The sequence below is a fragment of the Pollicipes pollicipes genome, unplaced genomic scaffold (assembly GCF_011947565.3).
Source record: "Pollicipes pollicipes isolate AB1234 unplaced genomic scaffold, Ppol_2.1 Scaffold_7261;HRSCAF=8764_pilon_pilon_pilon, whole genome shotgun sequence".
Taxonomy (NCBI): domain Eukaryota; kingdom Metazoa; phylum Arthropoda; class Thecostraca; order Pollicipedomorpha; family Pollicipedidae; genus Pollicipes; species Pollicipes pollicipes.
Window position 1 is genome coordinate 29,546,425 of NW_023597054.1, and position 22,042 is coordinate 29,568,466.

At 53.7% G+C, this 22,042-nt stretch overlaps 1 protein-coding gene across 2 annotated transcripts; it reads right to left on the reverse strand.

Annotated features, from left to right (window-relative positions):
- Positions 1–3,349: 3,349 nt before the first annotated feature.
- Positions 3,350–17,459, reverse strand: eIF3c (eukaryotic translation initiation factor 3 subunit c). 2 transcript variants are annotated; one of them, XM_037236205.1, is made up of 16 exons: positions 17,383–17,459; positions 14,125–14,238; positions 13,522–13,654; positions 13,053–13,197; positions 12,589–12,743; positions 11,416–11,650; positions 10,715–11,138; positions 10,060–10,268; positions 8,420–8,609; positions 7,439–7,654; positions 6,928–7,065; positions 6,352–6,490; positions 5,756–5,952; positions 4,854–5,072; positions 3,979–4,308; positions 3,350–3,611 (listed from the first exon to the last, which is right to left on the reverse strand). In XM_037236205.1, exons 2-15 carry the CDS (start codon positions 14,227–14,229, stop codon positions 3,979–3,981), a joined length of 2,835 nt encoding a protein of 944 aa, XP_037092100.1. In that variant the 5' UTR covers positions 14,230–14,238; positions 17,383–17,459; the 3' UTR covers positions 3,350–3,611. The 2 variants fall into 2 exon arrangements, with proteins under 2 accessions (XP_037092100.1, XP_037092101.1); XM_037236206.1 differs by lacking the exons at positions 13,522–13,654; positions 14,125–14,238; positions 17,383–17,459 and having other exon boundaries at positions 12,588–12,743; positions 13,053–13,192.
- Between the last annotated feature and the right edge of the window lie 4,583 nt (positions 17,460–22,042).

Genomic DNA, 22,042 nt, shown 5'->3' on the forward strand with positions numbered 1-22,042 from the left:
CTGGGACATGGTGCGTTTCAGCAATCGTGACACTCATATACCTCCTCTATAATTAAACCTCATGAGGAAAAGTGTCCAATGCCATTCGTTCGAGTTTTTGTGTAAACAAATTAGCTACCAGCACGCTGACACGACTTTCCATTGCTGTGTCCCGTGTTCGTATCAATCACCGTTGGCCTGGAAGTGCATGATATCAAGGCACATTCCAGCATCCAGGAGTCGGATACTATTATTACCTCCATGCTCGCCCGGCACCTCACGAGTCCAACCGCATGGCTCATTTCGTTATTTAGTTTTCGTCAACCGTTTTGCAACCCTTTCCAGTTGGAATCGAAGTTGGAAGGGACTGTAGATCAAATTTTACCATATCTACGTTTACTAGTAAACATTTACCAGTTGGTATCTACTAAGCTACTTGTCGCCATCTTAGATGTCTGCATGATATCAACAGATTAATTATAGTTTTGATATCGTGCTCCGTGATTTTTACCAGAGGCTCACAGAAAGACGCCAAATGTTTGGATGCAGCATAAGTAACAGAAACTATCGAGGATCATCTTGGCTGTGATGATACCCCTGTTTATTCTTCTACACTTTTAAGGGTGTCTTCGACCTTTTTGGAAAATACTGGAGTGTGTGTGTGTGGGGGGGGGGGGGGGTCCTCAAATGCCCATGCCTGCTTGAACCACGTAGTCAATCACTGATCTTTGACTGATACCGCTCCGTTTAAAAACGCAAATTAGCGTTCCCTTATCACTCGGAAGAAGAACTATGTCCCGTGTCTGCTTTAAACTACGCATAGTTGGCGTTTCATTTGATGCGAGGTGAATACTTGATGGTTTGCAAGATTGCAGAGATTGTGTTACTTCAAAACGGAGCGAACTAGCATTATCACTAGAGGAGATACCTTTGCTAACCACATATTCCACTGCTGCGATTGACTCTAAAGCCTTGAGAATAATCTCTGAAGCAGGGTGCAAGTTAGGGGTGCATTAACTAAATTAACTGTCCACACGTCAGTTGGCGCCTTTACAACGAACATTAATTCAGCCTCGTCGCAACCGGCATCACCATTGCTCGCCACAATGGTGGTGCCGGTTGTGACGAGCCTGAATTAATGTTCGTTGTAAAGGCGCCGACTGACGCGGCTTCCTCTCGCGGACGGGTGCCCGGCGCAGTGTGCTGCTGCGGTAGAGACGAAGACGAGGAGCTGCCATCATCGATTCCTGCTGTCGGATAGGTATTACAATGTCTCTGAAGTAGCAGGTGACCCAGCATCTGAGGCTTCTTGTTATAGGGCGTGGAGGTGCCCTTCCGCTGCTGGTTACGTCGGTGGTCGGAGCCAATTCTGACGTTTCTTTGAAAACGGCTGTTTAGTTTCTCAAACTCATTTTTTCTTTCCTGAACTTTTCTGCATTCAAAATGAGTTGTTCGTTCCACCTTACTTTCCAGGATATGTAGATCACTGTCGGCTAGTCCTGCCTTCAAGTCATCTTCGCCCGTTTAATTTCTTCAGTTAGGTTTCGAAGCGTTCGGTTCACACCCTGTAGATGTGTGGAGCCTTTCGATCGGTGGTCACGAGCATGTCCATCGTTTTAGCAGATTGTAATCCACACTCAAGTCGCAATCTTTTCGGTTGGACATAACATATTTTATAGCGCATTGCAAAGAGCGATGATTTCTAAAAGTAGCGGAGTTTTTGTTACACTTTTCGTACATTCTAGCTGTTTTCAAAATAGCATTACTATAGTGTGCTTTGATATGCTTGAAAATATAACTGACCTGGCACATAGAACACTTAAAAGAGATGATCTTTAAACAACTTGTTTGCTTTGGACGGGAGCTTTCAACAACCTTATTAAAATAGCATTCAATGCAAACAAGCTCTCAAAACAAACAAGCTGCTGGTTGAAATATTGTCCTTTTTACAATCTATCTGTTTACGGCTTAATTAACGCATTTTTCATCCGGTGCAAAATAAACAGACGCAGATCATTCTGGAGGCTCCGGACCGTGTCCTCGCAACAGGCGTGGGGTTGCCTCAACCACGGCCGGTCGCGGACTGATCGCTCTACGCACAGCGAACACTGTTGCCGGAGGTCACACCCCAGGGCAGCATTACAGCCTATGCCCGGGCCACTGGGATGCCGGCATCAGGCAGCGCCATTTGCTTGGGCTAGAATCCTGACGCCATTGAAGCAGCACTAGGGACGACGGCACGAATGCACAGTTTCGAAGGAGCGGTCCTACATTCATCAATCTGAACATGCGGCTTTGCGTCGGTTGCAAGCACCACAGGCACACAAACAGGGACATTAGCAACAACCGTTGTCACGCGTTTACGTTGGCGCTAATTTAGCAGTTCAAGCAAGGGCCGACGTCATGATACATCAATTAGCCAGAGCGGTCGTAGCGGCAGTCCATCTATATTGCAGAGTGAGTCCACCAGGCAAACCAGCAGCTCGGTGTAGCTTTTCGGTGTAAAGCCATCACCGATGTGAAATGACGGAAGGACGTAGCCGGGCTCGATCCAGCGCTATGCCGGGGTCGGCTGGTCGACATAAAGCCTCGGTTAAACTGGCAATCGATCGTGTAAGCGCGAGCCATTCGTTGGTTCCTGCCATAAAACGGCATCCATTCATCCATGCTACCATAAAACGACACCGTTCACGAGCATTACTTCCCACCTCATTTCGAATGAAGCTTTCGTTCCGAAGCTGTCAAATCGCTCAGTGCTCTGGAGGCACGAGCGCTGTACATTTGTTCCAAAAGCCACGACATTATGTTCCGAACAGGGTCAGCCCGTGGGAAACATACCCACCCTGGCGCGTACCGCGGTCAGTGGTGCGTGACGAACGGACGAGGAAGGCCGCTCGATCGGGAGACTTGGATGCCGTAACAGACTCAGACCCGCTGACCTAAAATACCTCCCATCTCAGCCTCACTGTCCACCTAGCCGGGAAATGATTCCTACACCGCTCGTGGTCAGAACGGCCCAGATGACCTGTCGCTCTCGCCGCCGGGCCGGTGATGGATGGTGCGCTAATTACTCCTCGATCGCCAGCGGGGAGACAATAAACAGCGACGCCGTCTCAGAGCTCGGTAACTGGGGCACTCGACCAACTTTCTGTGTCGGTTGGCCATGGCTGTAGTTTCCTACTCAGTGTGTGTGTGTGGGGGGGGGGGGGGGGGGAGGTGGCTTCAACTCCCCTTTTCCAATACGGTTTCGAGCCCCCTAACTTTGTTCTCGTTGCCTCTGGTGTGTTCAAACTGGTGCCATCTCTCCGTTCCTTTCAGACCATTCTCCGACTTCGGACTTCCCTGCCGCACGTCGAAACCTCAAACAGTCCTCCCGAGCGGCGTGTTTATTAGAATACACCTATCGCCAAAACACCGGGCGCGTGACGCCTCCACCACCGGGCCGACCGTGAGCCCACACCGCCAACGGTCCCCAACGCCAGCGTGACCGCACTGCTTCAGGGCCGAGCGACAGCGGTCCTCGGCCGGGCGCCTGGAGGGTGCCGTCCTCGGCGAGCGACTGGCTGCGGCGTTGCTGGTCGCCTGGGCGGCCGGTCCGCCGGAGGGGCGGGTCGGCCGTCAGATCGGCAGCCCTGTCGACGTCGGCGTGCCTGTTAGGCGGACCGGCGCCGGCGGCCGCCGCCCCACACATCACCATCACGCCAACGGTTCACACCACCGTAACTACTGGGAACGCTGTGACATATGCGGATCCGCTGGTCGATCAAAAACCGCACCGGCGAACAGTTGTCCACACGGCATTCCCGCCGCGGGAATCCTTACACTCTTGCACCCTTACCAACACCCTTACTAATCGTCGAACAGAACGAGCGCCACTTTTATACTTCGGCAAGCAACGGACAAACATGGTAAATGCGCGTAGTCGCAGTCCCAGACTGACAGCCCGAACGACCCAGGCGCCGGCTCGCACGAGCGACACCGGTCGGCCGGGCGCCTCACCTAGCGGCGGTTGTCGCGGCGGTTGTCGCGGACGGGGCCGCGGTTATCGCGCCGGTTGCCCCACTCGCGTCCGCCGCCGCCGCCGCGGCCGAACCCGCCGCCGCCGCCGCGGTCGCCGCGCGGGAACGGCGGCCGGTCTCCGTAGCCCCGGCCGCCGCCGCCGCCGCCGCGACCGTAGTACACGTCGCGACCCTGCTTCATCTCCAGCAGGCGCTCGTTGTTCTCGACGAAGTTGGAGAGCTTGTCGGCCAGCTGGAGCGCCATCGACTGCAGTCGACTCGGCTCCGTGCGGTGCATCACCACCGTCTGCGAGGGCTCGTCCAGCGAGGCCTGGTGGCAGCGGCGCGCGGCACACGCCGGTCAGAGGCTCACTGGCACACGGCGGCGGCGGGGGCGGCGCGCGCCGCCACGACAGAGCACAAACAGCGCCAAAACAGCTGCCTCCTATGGAATGATGATAATAATGATTTGGGCTTTGGGTCGCACCGACTACGATGGTCCCATGTCGCCCACTCCCATGAAATGGTCTCACCGCGTTGCAAGTGCCATCTGTGCCGAAAAGTAATGACACTAATAGCTACCTATTAGTCAAAATCGTCGCGTAGCCCAATGCTCTTTCAATTGTTAGCGTTTGTAATGATTTAATCGAGAACTAGAGGTTCATTAGTACCGGAACAATCTAGGGAGCCGAGGAAGACGAGCAGTAGCAGCACAACTCCCCGCGTTGATTCGTCTGTGTTCGGACACTACTCGCAGCTCAAAACAAAGCCGGGTGATCCAGCGTCCCATCGCAAGCCAGGCGCCGCGCAGCGTGTTAAGCACCGGTTAGATACAGCACACGTGATACATGTACACTGTTGCTGCAGCCCACGTACCATCAGCTCGGCGTTGATGATCATCTTGCTGACGATGCTGTGCACGTCGCAGACGGCCAGCTCAAACAGCTCGGCCATGGTCACCATGGACACCGAGTCGTACACGTTGCTGTAGGTGAACAGGTAGGTGCGCAGCGTCTCCTCCTGGATCTTACGGGTCAGCATGGCGCGCACCCGGTCGGCGCGAGTCTGGTCGCCGTTGTAGAAGCGGTCCCACACCTGCGCCCCACGGAGGCCGAGCTCAGCGCACACGCTGGGTTCACGTCACCCCAACAGCGAGTCCGGTGGGAAGCTGGGTGCCCGTCAAAGGACGGGGGGAAACAAACCGACAGCTACCCGACGCAGGGCTTAAGAAACATTCCCACGGCGTAGACTTGTTACGGCAATTCAACCCACAGACGATGGATCCAATAAACGAGACCTGATGGCGATTGGAATGGACTGTAAGCGTTAGAGCCCCCTCCGCCAGTGTCGCAATATTGGGCCACTTCGGGTGGTAGGCATGTTCATATTTTTGTGTCGTGTCATCGCGCCCCCGGCTCGGGGCTCACTGCCCGCTGTTTTCCCCTGGCTCGACCCCGAAGATCGAAGGCCAGTCGATTAACACAGAGCCAGGAGGCGATCAATGCAGCATTGAGGCGCCTACGGCTTAGCAAATGGTCCTAACAGGCCCGATGTCATGTTTGGGTGTCGAAGTGATTGACAGTCAACAAAACCTACGTCCGGAAGCCGATGGGAGCACAAAGTCTGGTATCATGCAGTCATATTTACATCCCGCACACCCTACTGCATGAATCTTAAAATGCCCTCCCTCACCCCCAGCCCTCCTCATCAGCCGACGCCATCGCGCTGTTCCACGCGCACCTCGCCCATGACCGGCACTCGCACGTGGCCCAGCTCACCTTGGCGTTCATGGTCTTGTCGATGACGAAGTCCCGGCAGGCGCGCCAGTCGCCACGCCGCATCGCCTTGGAGGCGGCCACCACGTGCTCCCGCATCAGCTCCGGCGGCCCCAGCAGGTCGTACTTGAGCGCCGAGTTGCGCAGCTGGTAGTGGAACGACTTGGAGATCATTCGGCGCCGCGCGTCGAACTCGTGCGCTGCAACGAGCCGATCGTCAGAGGCGGCCGTCTCAGGAGGCCCGTCTATGCACACGGACGGCTGGACTACACGGCTGCCGACGGCCAGCGGCTCGTCGAGGGACCACTGGCTGTGCGGCTGCCGCGCTATACTGCTCAGCAGTCGGGGCGGTCAGCCGTCATCAGTCTGGGGCAGCAAAGACGGTTCCGTCCGCTCCAAGGCGTCCGGTACGTCACTACAGCGCAGTGCTCATGTCCTTTACCTAGTTGTCGGATGCAGCGGGACAATGGTCGGTCCGCACCGTCCAGCCGTACCGTGCTTTTGAATCACGCGCGTGTCGCAAACACAACCCGGCGGACGAAACGGCGTCGCACGTCGCTCTGGTAGCTATGTCGCAGTCGGACACCATGTCCACTCACCAGCCATGTACGGCACCTCCATCAGCATGGCCGACACCAGGTACACGCACTCGAGCAGCTCCAGGTTGATGTGCATGTGGTAAGGCATCTCGCGAAGCTTGTTCAGCTCCTCCTGCTCCTGGGTCAGGTCATCGCGACGCTGCCAACACAACAGGTGTCGGCCTCAGACACGGCACGCCAGCCCCCAGGCAGCGCTGAGGCAGCAGCCCACCGCTCTCGCTTCACAAACGCCAGTCACCACACACACTCAGCTCGATCCATCCGCAGCTGCGATCCGGCCGCCGCTCTCACTGCGCGCCGAGCGGCGCTGGCCCGGTCCACGGATCGGCGCTGGCACGGCCCGGGGCTCGGCGCTGGCCCGGTCCAGGGACCCAGAGCTGGCCCGGTCCGGGGCTCGGCGCTGGCCCGGTCCAGGGACCCAGCGCTGGTCCGGTTTTGGGCTGGGCGCTGGCACGGCTCCGGGGCCCGGCGCTGGCCCGGTCCGGGGCTCGCCGCTGGCCCGGTCCAGGGACCCAGCACTGGCCCGGTTTTGGGCTGGGCACCGGGCTGGCCCGAGCTTGGCGCCGGCAGCCTCACCTGGCTGCTTCCCTGAGCCAGCAGCTCCTTGACGCGCGGGCTGCTCTGAATGTCCAGCAGGGCGTTATGCGCCTCGCGAATCTGCGACTGGCGGAACGCGCACAGTCCCAGCTGCACCAGCATCCGGTTGTAGTGGATCTGAGGCGAAACGACGCAGCGGTCACCGGCGGAGTGCAGTCCCGCACCACACAAACAATACCCAACACCGAACTACTACAGATTTTCATCGACCTCTGGTCGAGCTATCACAAGTGGTCGTCGCTAAGCCATTTGCACGAAAAATATGACTATGCTGATCGCCAGGAGGATTGGCCGTAGCCGAGCGACGCCCCCAGCGCTGCTCGCCATCCGCCCGGCGCTACCGCTCGCCAGCCAGCCCGTGTCACCGCTAGCCAGCCAGCCGGCGTCACCGCTGGTCAGCCAGCCGGCGTCACCGCCGGCCAGCCAGCTGGCGTCACCGCTAGCCAGCCAGCCGGCGCCACCGCTGGCCAGCCGGCGGTCGGCGTCTGACCTTGGTGACAGGGTCGGAGTTCTGGATGTTGGTCTGCAGGTGCGACATGAGCATCAGGTCGCGCGCCTCGAACCAGTGGTCGTGCAGCGCGTGGTGGTAGATGTGGTGTAGGATGGCGCGCGTGCGCAGCACCGCGGTGCCGTCGTTGGTGTAGATGTACTTGCAGCGGCGGTCCATCTCGTGCTGGCTCGTCTCCTCGTCGGCCGGGAACGTGCCCTGCCGCCGCCGGGGCGCGTCGTTAGCGACGGAGTGGCGACGGTCCATGGCGGCAGCGACTAACACCGCGCTCACACACGACTCACACTGACAGGAAACCTCACCCACGGCGAGAGCGCCGGCAACACGCGACGCAGGATGACAGATGTCAGCCCGCCACACAGTGTGCCGAAAGCTAGTAGCTACCGCGCTGTTTGCAATCGGCCTCTGTGTCAAGATCACATCTCTTTCAAGAGGAAAACAGGAGCACAACATTAAGTGCTTAGTCTGTCATCCCTATTCATAACTGACAGCCCAGCGTTAGCATACTCCCTGCATTTCCGCATATTACCACTGGAAGTGCCGGCGTTTTGAATGGGAAGTTAACTCTTTTCAAATGTTTTGCACAACAAAATGAAACGGTCAGCTTTGTAAAGGGGGAAGAGCAACGTACACAGCTATTAAGGAGACACAATGGTACAGAACAAAATCCGCCTAAAAACGCGGCAAAAGCTGAATGAAAGGGCAAGGTCAAACGCAGCCAAGATAACATCCTTGGCGCTCCTTTGCAAGCAACTCCTCAACGCTACGCTACTCGACCGGCGTCAGTGCTCCATCAGAGTTATCAAGGAAACATGACACATTCTCGCGCACCCTTCTAAGGAGCGCTAGCGAGTGAACATGCCATTTGGCGCTCAGGGGTCCTCACGTACCGCGGGATCAATCCGCTCCCCCACGTGAGAACCCTACTCGGAATTCGTCAGCTGCCTCGGTCGTCCACCTCACCTCGTCCTGTTCGAAGATGCGCTTGTCGACCTTGTAGTAGATGTGCTCGATCTGCTTGAGGTAACCGCGGCACATCTCGTGCGGCGTGGTGGCCACGTCAATGACCTCATCGTACGGTTTGGGCAGACGCGACTCGAGGAACTGCACCGCCTTGTCGATCAGGCGCACCATGCGGTGCTCGTCGCGCAGCCTGCCGGCGACGGCCGGGTAAGGGGCATGCCTGCTCCGGAGACCAGCTGACACCGGCCCCCCGAGCATGCCGGCCCCGGAGACCAGCTGGCACCGGCCCCCGAGCATGCCTGCTCCAGAGACCAGCTGACACCGGCCCCCGAACACGCCGGTCCCGGAGACCAGCTGACACCGGCCCCCCGAGCATACCGGCTCCGGAGACCAGCTGACACCGGCCACCCGAGCATACCGGCTCCGGAGACCAGCTGACACCGGCCCCCCGAGCACGCCGGCCCCAGAGACCAGCTGACACCGCCCCCCGAGCATACCGGCTCCGGAGACCAGCTGACACCGGCCCCCGAGCATACCGGCTCCGGAGACCAGCTGACACCGGCCCCCGAGCATACCGGCTCCGGAGACCAGCTGACACCGGCTCCCCGAGCATACCGGCCCCGGAGACCAGCTGACACCGGCCCCCCAGATGCACTCACACCGCCTCCCCGTGTCGGACGAGACGCACTCACGCGGACTCCCCGTGTCGGACGAGACGCACTCACACCGACTCCCGAGACGCACTCACGCGGACTCCCCGTGTCTGACGATACACACTCACACCGACTCCCGAGACGCACTCCACACAGACTCCCCGTGTCGGACGAGACACACTCCACCGCCTCCCGAGACGCACTCACGCAGACTCCCCGTGTGGACCGAGACACACTTCACACCGACTCCCGAGACGCACTATACACAAGACTCCCCGTGTCGGACGAGACGCACTCACGCGGACTCCCCGTGTCGGACGAGACGCACTCACACCGACTCCCGAGACGCACTCACGCGGACTCCCCGTGTCTGACGATACACACTCACACCGACTCCCGAGACGCACTCACACAGACTCCCCGTGTCGGACGAGACACACTCACACCGACTCCCGAGACGCACTCACGCAGACTCCCCGTGTCGGACGAGACACACTCACACCGACTCCCGAGACGCACTTACACAGACTCCCCGTGTCGGACGAGACACACTTACACCGACTCCCGAGACGCACTTACACAGACTCCCCGGATACACTCACATCGGCTCCCGGGACATTCACGTCGGCCCCCGAGACACACTCGCACCAGTCCCCGAGACCCACTCGCATCGGCCCCTAAGACGCACTTACATCTGTCCTTGAAACACAATCCTACCGGTCCCCGAGCCAAACTTACACCAACTCCCCGTGTCGGACGAGACACACCCACATCAGTCCCTGAGACACACTCACGCCGACTCGCTATGTCGAATGAAACACATTCACATTGGTCTCCGAGACACACTCCCAACAGCCCACCGAGAGATGTTCAACAAGACCAGACAGACTCCCAGCGGCCCACCGAGAACTGTTCGTGAACAGGACCAGATCGCGAGCGGTGCAACACTCGCAGCCTCGCGGTAATCACACTATGCACTCTACCTACCTATCGAAGTACTCGTTACTGTGCGCGTCGCAGTTCTTCAGGATCTTGACGAACTCGTCGTCGAGGCGCTCAACGACGGTGAGGATGCAGCCGCGCACCTTGTACGGCGGCTCATCCAGGACCTCGTTCTCCTCCAGAATGTTCTCACCGACGATGACGTCCGGGTTGCTGAGCAGCTGGTCCAACAGGTCCTCCACGCGCTGGTTCACCTGCGCAGGCGACACCTCAGACGGGTCAGGGGGCGACATAGCGAGCACAACACGCGGTTCCGACAGAGAGAAGACAGAACTAATAGACGGGTCCGACGGCGGGACGGCAAACACAAGCAGGTGGCAGACAGACACAAATACGGCTGGCCAGACGACACATCTGCCTCGCCACCGTACCGGTCACGGCACGACACGGCACGGCACGACCGAATCCCACCTCCCCACCGTTCCAGCGCCGGCTGCTCGTTCGACCACCTCTCCACATTCAGACGCGAGTGCTCTCATGAAGAGGTCCAGCCGGTAGCCACCAGCCGCTACCAGCCGGCGCCGCGCCGCGCCGCGCCGCACGTCACCAGAAAGCCAGGCGGCCAATGCGGCGGGCCGCCGCGAGCATCAGCGCGCCCGCCCGCCACACCACCAACCCCAGCCGCGCCTGTCATACGCACCTTCTCCCAGAGGTCGGGCTTCATGGCGAACCGTATGGCCAGGTTATAGTCGAAGATAGCCGACGTCAGGCCGAACTTGATCTTGATGATCATGGCGGGCGTCATGTCGTGCTGCTCGGCAATGGTCAGCAGCTCGTGGAACAGCTCAATCATCTCGCGCCGATCGTTGCCCTTCTTGCCGCGCGCGGCGCTGATCTCCTGGTACTTTTTGTTCACCAAGTTCAGCGTGATCTCGTCGTCCTTGGCGAACATCTTGAGCTTCTCCCGGGCGGTGGGCGCGCCCTTCTTCACCTTCTCCCAATCGCCGTCCTCGTCCTCCTCGTCGTCCTCGGCCTGCTGGCGGCGCGCGCGCTCCTCGGCCAGCCGGCGCTCGCGCTCCTCCTTCTTCTGCCGCTTGCGCGCCTCGTCGTCCTTGTCTGTGGACCTGCGGGCCGGGCGCGGCGTGAGTGCGGCTGGGCGCCCACGGCCGTTCCCCAGCAACGGAGGCCGCATGCAGCCACCCAGTGCAAAGTCTTTTCCACAATGGTTTGGTTGATCAAACAGCATTTATCCTCAAGCGAGAGGCGTCATTTGCATTTAAAGGAGCATCGTTACACTATACAAATGTATATGGCTGAGAGGGAAGCAATATCAAACGAAAAAGAGCCATGGAATGAGCGCCATATTTATATTTTCCCGACATCCGCCTTCACACGACTCACTTCTTAAGGAAGTAGTCCCTCATGCTGGGGTACTGGTCCTGGTCATCGTCGCTCATATCCGACTCAGACGAGTCGGATCCCCAGTCAAACTCGTCGCTGTCGGATGACTCGGAGTCGGCGCCCTTCGACTTGCTAATCTCGCGCGAGCGCGACGGCTCCTTGCTGGCGCCACCGCTAGAGGGCGCAACCTCGGCGTCGCTGGCGCCGTCGTCGGCCGAGTCCGACTCGTCCGAGTCTGTCGGCGACCGGCCGGACAGCGGTCAGACACAGCCAGACAGTGGTCACACAGCCGAACAGCGGTCGCAGACACAGCCAGACGACAGTCACAGACGCAGCCAGACAGCAGTCACATACCTAGCCAGATGGCAGTCACAGACACAGCCAGATGGCAGTTACAGACCTAGCCTGATGGCAGTCACAGACACAGCTGGACAGCAGGCACAGACACAGCTGGACAGCAGGCACAGACACAGCCCGACAACGGTCACAGACGCAGCCGGACGGCAGTCATGAACACAGCACAGGCAATCACAGACACAGTCAGACAGCAGCCACAGACACAGCCAGATGGCAGTCACAGACAAAGCCAGATGGCAGTCACAGACACAGCCAGATGGCAGTCACAGACACAGCCAGATGGCAGTCACAGACACAGCAGAACGGCAGTCACAGACACAGCTGGGTGGCAGTCAGACACAGCAGACTACGCTATGACAGTCCTTTGCTTTGAAATCCTCCCTTAAAACCCTGGCTCTTGCTGAAAATCATTTGCTTTTATAAACCAGCGTAAGCAGTCTACAATAGGAGATACAATGTACGGACTGCTTTTCACCGCATGCTTTGTTCGCCGCTTATGACAAATGACGATATGGGGCGCGCGCCGAATCATACGAAAACCATTGCCGCCTACAGTGCTTCCTTGCTGTAATAGTGACCTCTGATCATCACTGCTCAGTTGCACTCAAAAGTAAGCACACAACCGCAGGCTCAGTATCCCCAGCAAGGCTAAAGGCTACGGTATGGCATCCTAGGCTATGGTACCCTCCAGCTCGACTAAAGACGAGTCCTTACGTCACAATGAGGGGCTATGGAGCCTGGCCTGGTGCCGTGCCCCAGGTGCTGCCGGAGAATCGCCATACGCCCACTGGCTCCTCGTAACCGCACGGACGTACCCTTTGGCGCGCTTCTCCTCCTCCTCGTCATCGGGCAGGTCGGGGTTCTCTCGGAACTTCCGAATCTCCTCGGCCATCTTCTCCTCGCGGTTGTATTTGCGCAACTTCTGTCGTAGCGTGGCCAGGCTCTTCGACTGGATCTTGGACAAATTTTTCCTACGGTTTCAAAGAAGACAGAATAAGAAAATGTTGCGACCTCGCCTTTGGTTGTCACGAGAAGCACCGTGTACGGCGGCGTCCAGAAGCATATCGACAAATAACGACCGCTGCTTTTTCTGCCGAATGACATTGCCACATCAAAAAATAAACTAAAGCCATTGGCATATCAGCAAAAAACAAAACAAACAACAAAGCAAAACAACCCGGAACGATCACGAGACGAATTTTCGGAGCATTTACAAAAGATCGTAGTAATATTGCCATTTTGGCATCCAGACACATTTGACTGCCGCGAGCACCAGTCACCTGACACTGCGGTCCTCCCAGACCGAGTTGATGAAGTCCTCGCCCTCAGCCATGCAGCGGACGTAGAAGCGCGGCACCTGGCCACCCTCCTCCTTCTGGATTACGGTCTGGGCCTTGTTGAATGCCTTCCATAGGTCGTCGAAATCTGGGCCGCAGCGCACGCGGTGAACGTTACCAGCATGCCATAGGGATGAAGCGAAAAAAAAAACAGAGCAGGAAGTGGGATGGGCATGTCACTGAGTGCAGCAGGGCAGAGGTAATTGTTCGCGAGATATGCGAGGCATGAGAGATAATGAATCACTCCCAGCTAGCGAGAAACCTTCACGTTGCAAAACTATTCACCAATATCGCGACTGGCTTGCTGACCAATGAAGCAAATGCGGATGACAATGGCACAATTGACAGCATAGGGAAAGGCATTCTGTTGAAAACAGGGGGAGAACAATATATTGCATGAACACCATCTCACTTGTCAACAAGGATCCGATGTCCCGGTTCTTGCGGAAGTTTTTAATGTTGCGAACGTAGGTTTTAAGTTCTTCATACCGTTTCTCCTTAGCGGACCTAACCACACGCTTCGTCTCCTCTTCATCATCGGAGAACTGAAAGAGCCAACATTCACAGCTTGATAACATGACACTGGCCTGAGAGCCCGATAGTGAACCGTTGGGGGCGATGTACGTCCATACGTGCAAAGAAAAAAGAGTGACTGATAGATGACATGATAAACAGGCAACACAATATGCATTATTGCCAAAGAAATGCGTGCCTGTCAGCTGAACTTCATTGAAATTCATGTAATGCACAGCACCGATGGTTTCAATGCAATCAACGACATAGCAAGAATCGTTTGAGTTACATAGCAGTTTACCAGGTGTTAAACATGACAAAATTGGATGGAAATATTGCAACTGTTTTGCAAGATCAGCTGGCAGGTATCACGTTATATTCAGACTTGCTGGAAGTGGAACAAACTGCCAGCCCAAGTGACTTTTCACAAGTGTTGGGTAAAAGCAATTTCATACTAATCAGGACACTATGATGGGACTGAAAAAGAACATTTTTCACATACAGCGAAAGCGGCAGCGGTGAGTTTCGGCTGCTGGAACCTCTCCGGCTCGTCACTCTGGGTTGATTCCGAATCCGAGTCGGAACCCGCCTCGAAGAAGCGACTCATGGCGTTAACCTGCCAGTACCACACACATTGCATTACAAGGCTGCCAAGGCCACTGATGCTTAAACACGAAGACATTGTAAAGCAATATACCAAATTGGAAGTTGGATGCTATAATTAACAAACACTGGACTTGACTTGAACCATGGTGCTTTGTATTCAGTCAAGCCTCCACATACACAGATGGCTTCATGTGGTTGTATCGTGCTGAAACATGCATACAGGGGCAGTGGGTTTATCTAGGAGATAAGATAATGAAGAATGGTAGGTACTGAGGATGGGTAAAGGGATGTAAACAGTAGGAAGGTTATTGGCTTAGTTTGTAGAATTTGCTGGCCACAATGCTACAAATTCAACTTCAATGCTCAGTGACCACGAATGTTTGAATTGACGAATCATCTCAAGAAAAAACACAGTACAGTCTAGAAATTACTTGCTGATCTAGCTGTCTACCTGGAGTTGATGCACAACATGTTAAACACCCAAAGCCAACAAGAGTAAGACAGAGAGACAGTGTGTAAGGGTGAGACAGAGAGACAGTGTGTGAGGGTGAGACAGAGATATTGAGAGAGTGAGATGATGAGATGGTAAGACTCAGACTGAGAGAGTGTGAAAGAGTAAGACAGAAAAAACATGATAAGGAGAAACATTCCTCATGATCCCATAATGAAATGCTCCCCTTGCCCTCTCCCCTGCAAGACCAATACTCCCATCAGCAGCACTACTAGTCTCAGATGCAAGAGGCAACAAGTGGCAATCCAATTGCACCATGTCCTTTATGTTAGGACCCACAACCCATAACTTCTTAAACTATGTTCATTTTGAAAGGACTTCTGGGAAAAAGTGATCTGGCTAAATCTTGCCCCTGACAAAGTGCTTCTCTCCTACAACACCCAATTAAGAGCCTAAACCACACTCTCATGACACTACTACTTTATTGATGCAGAGATAAAACTTATTTAGTTTCCTCATCTTCAGGATGAAAATACTACATCTCACCATTCCACACAACATATTGTGTGCACTGGTCAACTGACAGAAATAAGTGCACATTGCCTGTCTTGTAGTTTGTGTTACACACTCCCAATTATGTACAGAAAGATGTTGTTTGGTCTGGTTGCTGCAGCATGCTAATAATGATGCTGATAGTCTCCTTAGTTCTAAGTAAACTTACATCAGGTCATTTCAAATTGCCAATACAGGAAGTGCAAATCCATTCAGGTAAATATTTTACTCAAAAGTATCAGCTGATAAAAACTACCCTACAACACTAAATGGTCAGGCTTAGCAGCAACATCCTCACAATGATGCCAGCAGATGCATGTTGTAACTCCAAGAGCCCTAATTTTTATACAGTTATGATCAAGTTCAACTAACAGATAGCCAATGTTTAAAAGACTAATGCTGTTACTTAAAGGGGGCTCTCACATTTGTATAGGCTTTTTAACTGAAATAGTGATCTTGAAGACCTTTCCATGTTGTTCACAATTTGCCCCTTCTTAACACCTACCCCTTGCTTATGAGCTTCACACATGCAAAGTGGGAGAAGGTATATAGATAGGGTATTTCAAAGTTGCCTTGGTATTCATGACATCATAAGAACATCATCCAAATCCTGCCATTCCTTAAGCCATGCAGCTATCAAGACCAAACAAAGTATCATTGTCAAGGTATTCATATGTGATGCATTCCAGACTACCATCAATTGGCTCTCAACCAATGTTGTCCTAAAGTATGAAGACATAATCAAACCATGATACAATGAATCATATTTGCTAAACAGAAAATTGTGCCATCTAGAGTGGTCTTTTCCACTTAAAAACATACCACTTGTTGCAAGTGAGCTTGTCTCATCACATCTGACATTTGCTTCAACATCTTCAAATGTGGAGCATTCCCTTTAATAGCAAGAAAATTCAGCCCAATTTGGCACAGTTTGAGCTCTGTGCAAGTATGCTTTACATTTAGCATATCAAGATGGAGCAAGAGCATCTGTGGATGAAACTTGGACTTTGATAACTTAAGCCCCCAAAATTTTATTCTACATAATTACGCACAAAAAAACAATACTCAGTGACCAACATGAATGGAAATAAACCTGTTAAGAACCTTTCAAAGCACTATATGACACTTGACATGACTGAAAAAAATGTGTAGGGAGGCCATGATAGAAGCTTGTCATCACTACCATATGTTTCTTGTGAAAGCACTCTTCTCAGTTCTGACCTGCCCACCCATACACATTACAGGCAAATCCCATCTACTGGCAGTGTACAGCAGGGAGGTTCTATGTGCAGCTACCATCTTTCTTCTAAACATGCTAATCTGGCATGGAAATGACAAATCACAAAAATAGAGGTAACAAAATAGTGTTATATGCTTAAGCATCTTGCTTCTATTTTCAGTCAAACAAAGGAAAAAGTTCCTGCCCTGCATGTAGAATAGTGCATATTAACAAATTATTCAATAAATGACTTGTATAGTAAGATTGTCCTACATTCTACATAGCCAGAACCAAAAGTAGGTCTGAGCCTAGGTGGCCAAAGATAAAAAATAACCTCTGAACTAATTTAAAAACTAAAGCAAGCACTACAACCAGATGTTTTGGGCCGGACAGAACCATTCTGCCCATAAAATAGCAGCTGCCCACTTCTGGAATATTTGAAACATCACTTATCCCAAGCCATAAATTATTTATCATCCAAATTGGTCACTTTCTGTACTCTAGATAGTTTTACATATCCTAAAACATATGATAATTTCAACTAGCATCCAATACAGTTATACAAAAAAATGTTGATCAAATGCCCAATATTAGAAGTTGCACTCCACCCCTGCCCAATGCAATATAGTCAGAATTTATCATGGTTTGAAGACTGACCCCCCAAGATCAAAAATACTTATTCCATTATTTCAGAGCAGCATATCTCATCCCATAATAAAACAAAATAGAACCCGATTGGGAGAAATAATGTAAATCACAAGCGCCCCATGGAACACATTGGTATACGCTTAATCATCGGGCGGATTCAATATTGTCGACATAAGCACAACTGTCTCGAGGAAGTGCTGATTCAGGCACTAGACAATCACGGGCTAATCTATCGTGTATATAGCTATGAGATTTCATGATCAATTTGATACATTAAAACTCACTTTTAATCGCACCAGCTGGAAACCACGCCGGTCCAAACGCCGCTGCTTCAAGCTCAAGGATCTCAGCCTCCACGCTTTCATGCGCCAAAAACGCCACGGAGGTCCACAAGTTGCAGGTTTTCAAGCATATCCGTAACCAAGGTTGGATTATTGCACCAAGCCATCGGACGGTGTTCAGCTGACATCAGCCCTCAATGACAGCGTAAGACACCTCACATCCCTAAAAGCCCATCCATGGAAGAACATAACACTTTTTTTGCTACTTTCACTCCCTCCCCCGGTTATGCGTTGGTTACGCTAAGCGAAATACCCTCCACTTTGCGCGCTTCGGCATGGACGCAGAACCTGGAGGGAGGAGGGGGAGGGGGTAATAGGGACGGTGGGAAGGCTCTCTCCCTAATCCGGAAGCTATGGAGCGATGCCTACCTCATCCCCCAACTTACTGGGTCTATTGAGGGTTCATTTTCATATGGTAAGGGTTGATTTTGAACTGTGAGGGGATTGTGTAAGCCTGCAATAGTTCATTCTGACCTTTCGAGGGCTCGTTCTGGCCTATTGCAGACCCATTTTGACCACAACAGCGCACTTCTGAGCCTGTAGAAAGTATATTTTGATCTACGAAAGACCCATTCCGACCTACAGCAGATCCACCCGACCTAAAGAAGGCCCATTATTGACTCTGGAGGCTCCTGTCTGGCCTGCAGAGGCCTATTGCGGACAACACGCTCGGTATGATGTGATCTGTCGACAGTAGCGCAGACGTGGCAGGCGGGGGGGGGGGGGGGGGGAGGCAAAGAGGGCATGTGTTCCCCTCAGGCTCTGAGTTATGGGGAACATTCCATTCCGGGACCAAAAAGGGACCCTTCCGGATTAGGGAATGATTGCTTAGACTTAGACTTAGAGCCTGATTTGAGGGCCCGAGGGGCCGAAAGGCCGACCGGAGGTCGCATTCAGGGGTTAGGCCCGCGAGGCCGGGCACATGAATGCCATCCAGAGGACCCTATGCGCTAATCAGGGCCCCGAGTCGACAAAGGCCTATACGTCGGTCAGACATCACTGATTACGCACAGTCGGCTCCATGTCTGCATTGGCCTGAGGGCCCATTTCCCAAGCAGGGACAAGGCAGGAACTAGCGATTTACATTGTTGGGGCCCTAGTGTCTGCCAGGGGCCACACAGCGCCTAATAGGAGGCCCTATGTCGGCAAGAGGCCCCGATTGGGTCAGAGGCAGTGCTCGAGAGGGCTCGAAGAGCCTGGAGGACTTACCGGGACCGACTAGCAGGGGTCCGATTGGAGGGTTAGAAGGCGTGAAGTGCTGTTCGGGCCTTATTCAGGACCTCCAGCCTGCAGGAACAGGCCCTAAAATGGCAGTTAGAAAGGCCCTTATTGCCGATCGAGGACCCCTGACTCGATATGGCCCTATATATTGGTCAGGCACCGCCAGTACCGCACAATCAGCTCCGTGTCGATACGTGCCTAAGGGCCCACTTCCCAATCAGCTATGAAGCCGGGGACAGCGATTTATACTGGTTGGGGCCCTGTATCTGCAAAGGCTCACAAGGGGCCCGAGCCGACCAGGGCCATTGTTCGATGAGGCCCGAAGAGGTTCCGGGACGGCCCAGCGGAGCCGACGATCAAGGGCCTGGTTGAAAGGCATAAGGATCCGAAGAACTGGCTGTAGGTCACATAAATAATCGCGGCCCGTAGAGGTCGTGAACTAAAATATCAGTCAGAGGTCCTTTTGCACCGTTTGAAGATCCCTGAGAGAATGTGAGTGTCTCGATTGGCCAAGGGCCACGAGCACTGAACAGTTGGATCTCTGTCAGTCTGAACCCTGGGGACCCATTTCCCAAGCAGGAGCAGGGCCGGCGGCCACGACTGATTGGTCAGGGTCCCTGCAGCGATGGGTGGGGCCCTTATGTTGGTCAGGGGCACACAGTGCCTACCAGGAGATCATGCGTCAGCTAGTGGTCCCGAGTCGACCACAGGCTTTTGAGGAGGCCGAAGAGGGAACAAGGGACCGCTCGGGACCAAAGATCAATGGCCTGTTTGAAAGGCTGAAGGGACCGAAAAGGATGGCTGCACGGCATATTGAGCACCCCGTCCGTAGGGCTGTGGTCTCAAATGTCAATAAGCGGACCTCTTGCACCAATTGGAGATCTCTGAGATCAAACGTTCCTCTGTTTCGGCCAGAGATCACCAACACCGAACAGTCGGCTCTGTGCCTGTCTGAGCTCTGGAGGCCTATTTGCCAAGAGGGGCACAGCTGGGCCCGCGATTTACATTAGTCGGGCCCCTGTAACAATGTGGTGCTCCTGTATCGTTAAGGGGCCCACAGTGCCTAACAGGGTATTCTGTGTCAACAAGGTTCCTCGAGTCGGTCAGGGGAAGATTCGCTCAACAGGTACAGGGAAGGAATCCCAAATGATAGAGGGCCTTTTGCGTTGGTCAGGGCCCTCCGACAATGAAAGGAAACACGAAAACTTATGATGGGTGCTGACATTAAGGCAATGGAAGGGTCTTGTGCCAGCCAGGGACCCCCGTACGAAACGTTGGGCCCTCCGACCCAATCCTAACGTCAGCCCGTTGGGCCGAACCGGAGTCTATGTGCGGAGTCTATTGGAGTACGTGCGGCGGTCAGGAATGTCGTGGCGTTAATGACGGTTCCTGCACCGATCCGGAGTCAAGTGCGCGGGTCGAATGGCCTCCCGCGCCAGTGGGGGGAACAATGTGGTGTGATGCATCCACCTAAGGGCCTCTGGATTGGCCAGGGATCGCGTTTCGTGTGGCCAGAGTGACAGCCGGAAGACTCCCCGCGATGGGACGGAATGGCCATTCAGCTCTTGACCGGGGGCAGTAATGTGCTCTGAGTGTTCTACTCAATGGAGACCTTTCCTGGAAAGAAAGAAGGATTTCCATAAGTGTTGAAAAGAGTGGGTCAAAATTAGTTATAAAAGAACGAGGCCATCCTATCCTTGTCTGAAAATGTTTATCCTTTTGCAGAAAAGATTGGTGAAACAAATGACAAGTGTTTGAGCCTACGCGCCCGCAATCTTGGGAGCAGGGACAGCGATGGCTTGTGTAGCAGTTTCCGTAATATCGAACGGCGTTGGCCACTTCAAGTAATGCTGGGGGCTGATTGCTGTGCGTGCAAGCACGCCCGCTGTAAAAGAATGCCTTCGAGTGTCTTTCAAAATTAGTGCGTACCGGGACAGCTGCACAGTTACAGCAACACAAAAAAATCGCGCGGCCATTTATATCCCGGTGCAATCCAAATAAAGATTCTGACTAAGCTTCTGAATTCTATCTCTTCAGAAAGAGCCGGCTGGAACATTGTAAATTGAAGAGCGCTGGTGATCCATTCTATGCGGTTGTTCAACGCAATAGTTTTTTTGCCGTTGATTGACTGTAAAATCCCGCCAGAATAGATATCGCGTTAACTTCTGACTTTGATTACGGTTAATGGAAATACCAAAGGAAACCCTAGCCTAATTTACAAACAGACCATATCCGGTGATTTCGGGGGAGATGGGGACTCCGAGTGCCCGCAGGGACACTTTTACTATCAGGGGTCACTTTGTCAACCCTGTGCCCCTCCCGCCTCCTTGCCAAGATTCTGGCTGCGAGCCTGGTTGCAACAAGGCCCATGATAACCGCAGGTGGTCCAGTAACTGGCACAGAAACCCCTGTTTGACACTTAACTAAAACGGGATGGAGGGCTCACAGGGACCCCGAGTCACCCATGGCTGACTCAGAGCACTTTCCGACAATGCAAATTGCTGGGCCCCGGTCTCGCTCCTGTTGGGAAAATGGACTCCCGGGGCTCAGAGCGACACGAAGTCAACTGTTCGGCGTGGTGGTCTCTGGCCGTGTGGTCCCAAGAGTCCATAATAGGTGAAAAAGGCATTCTGACTGACGTTTAAGATCACGACCATACGGGCCGGGATGCTAAAAGGTAGCGTTCCAAATTTGTATAGGGTTTTGAACTGGACTACCTAGCTTGAGGATTACTCGGCACAGTTCACGCCCACGCCCTTCTTATGAGCAAAACCCGTCTAGTTTCTGAGGTACAAGCCCGCGAAATGCTCAGGCTATTTCGAGGAGACAATTTCAATGTCGCCCAGGTATCCACCACCGCAAATAGCGTTATTAAAATCCTGTCATCCCATTAGCCATGCTACGATTAAGGTCAACAAAAATATTATCACCGAGTCTTCCATATCTGGCGTTTGTAGATACGATTTTCAGATCTAATGGCCATCGATTGGCGCAAGCAGTGCGCTGCAAGCTATGCAAGACTTCTAACATGAAGTGCTTTTTGTAAGACATGATACGAGTTATCCTTTCGTCCTAGTTATTACAGAGATGAGACTTGTAATCGAATAACGAGAATAGCGCTATGACGAGTATGTGAATACAAGTAAACACCCTAAATTCACGTATAAATATGCAAGAGCACCACGAGAAAGGGCAAAAACACGATTACCTAACGACATTTGGTTCAGCACACATCCAGCACCCCCGCAGCCGCCTGTCGGAAGATTTACTGTCGCGATTATAGACGCGGCGTTTCCAGAACCCCAATATCGTTTTGTGCTTGTGTTTTGACCCTTTCTCGTAGTGTCAGAGCATATAATCCTTGATCTTATGTTGTTTACTC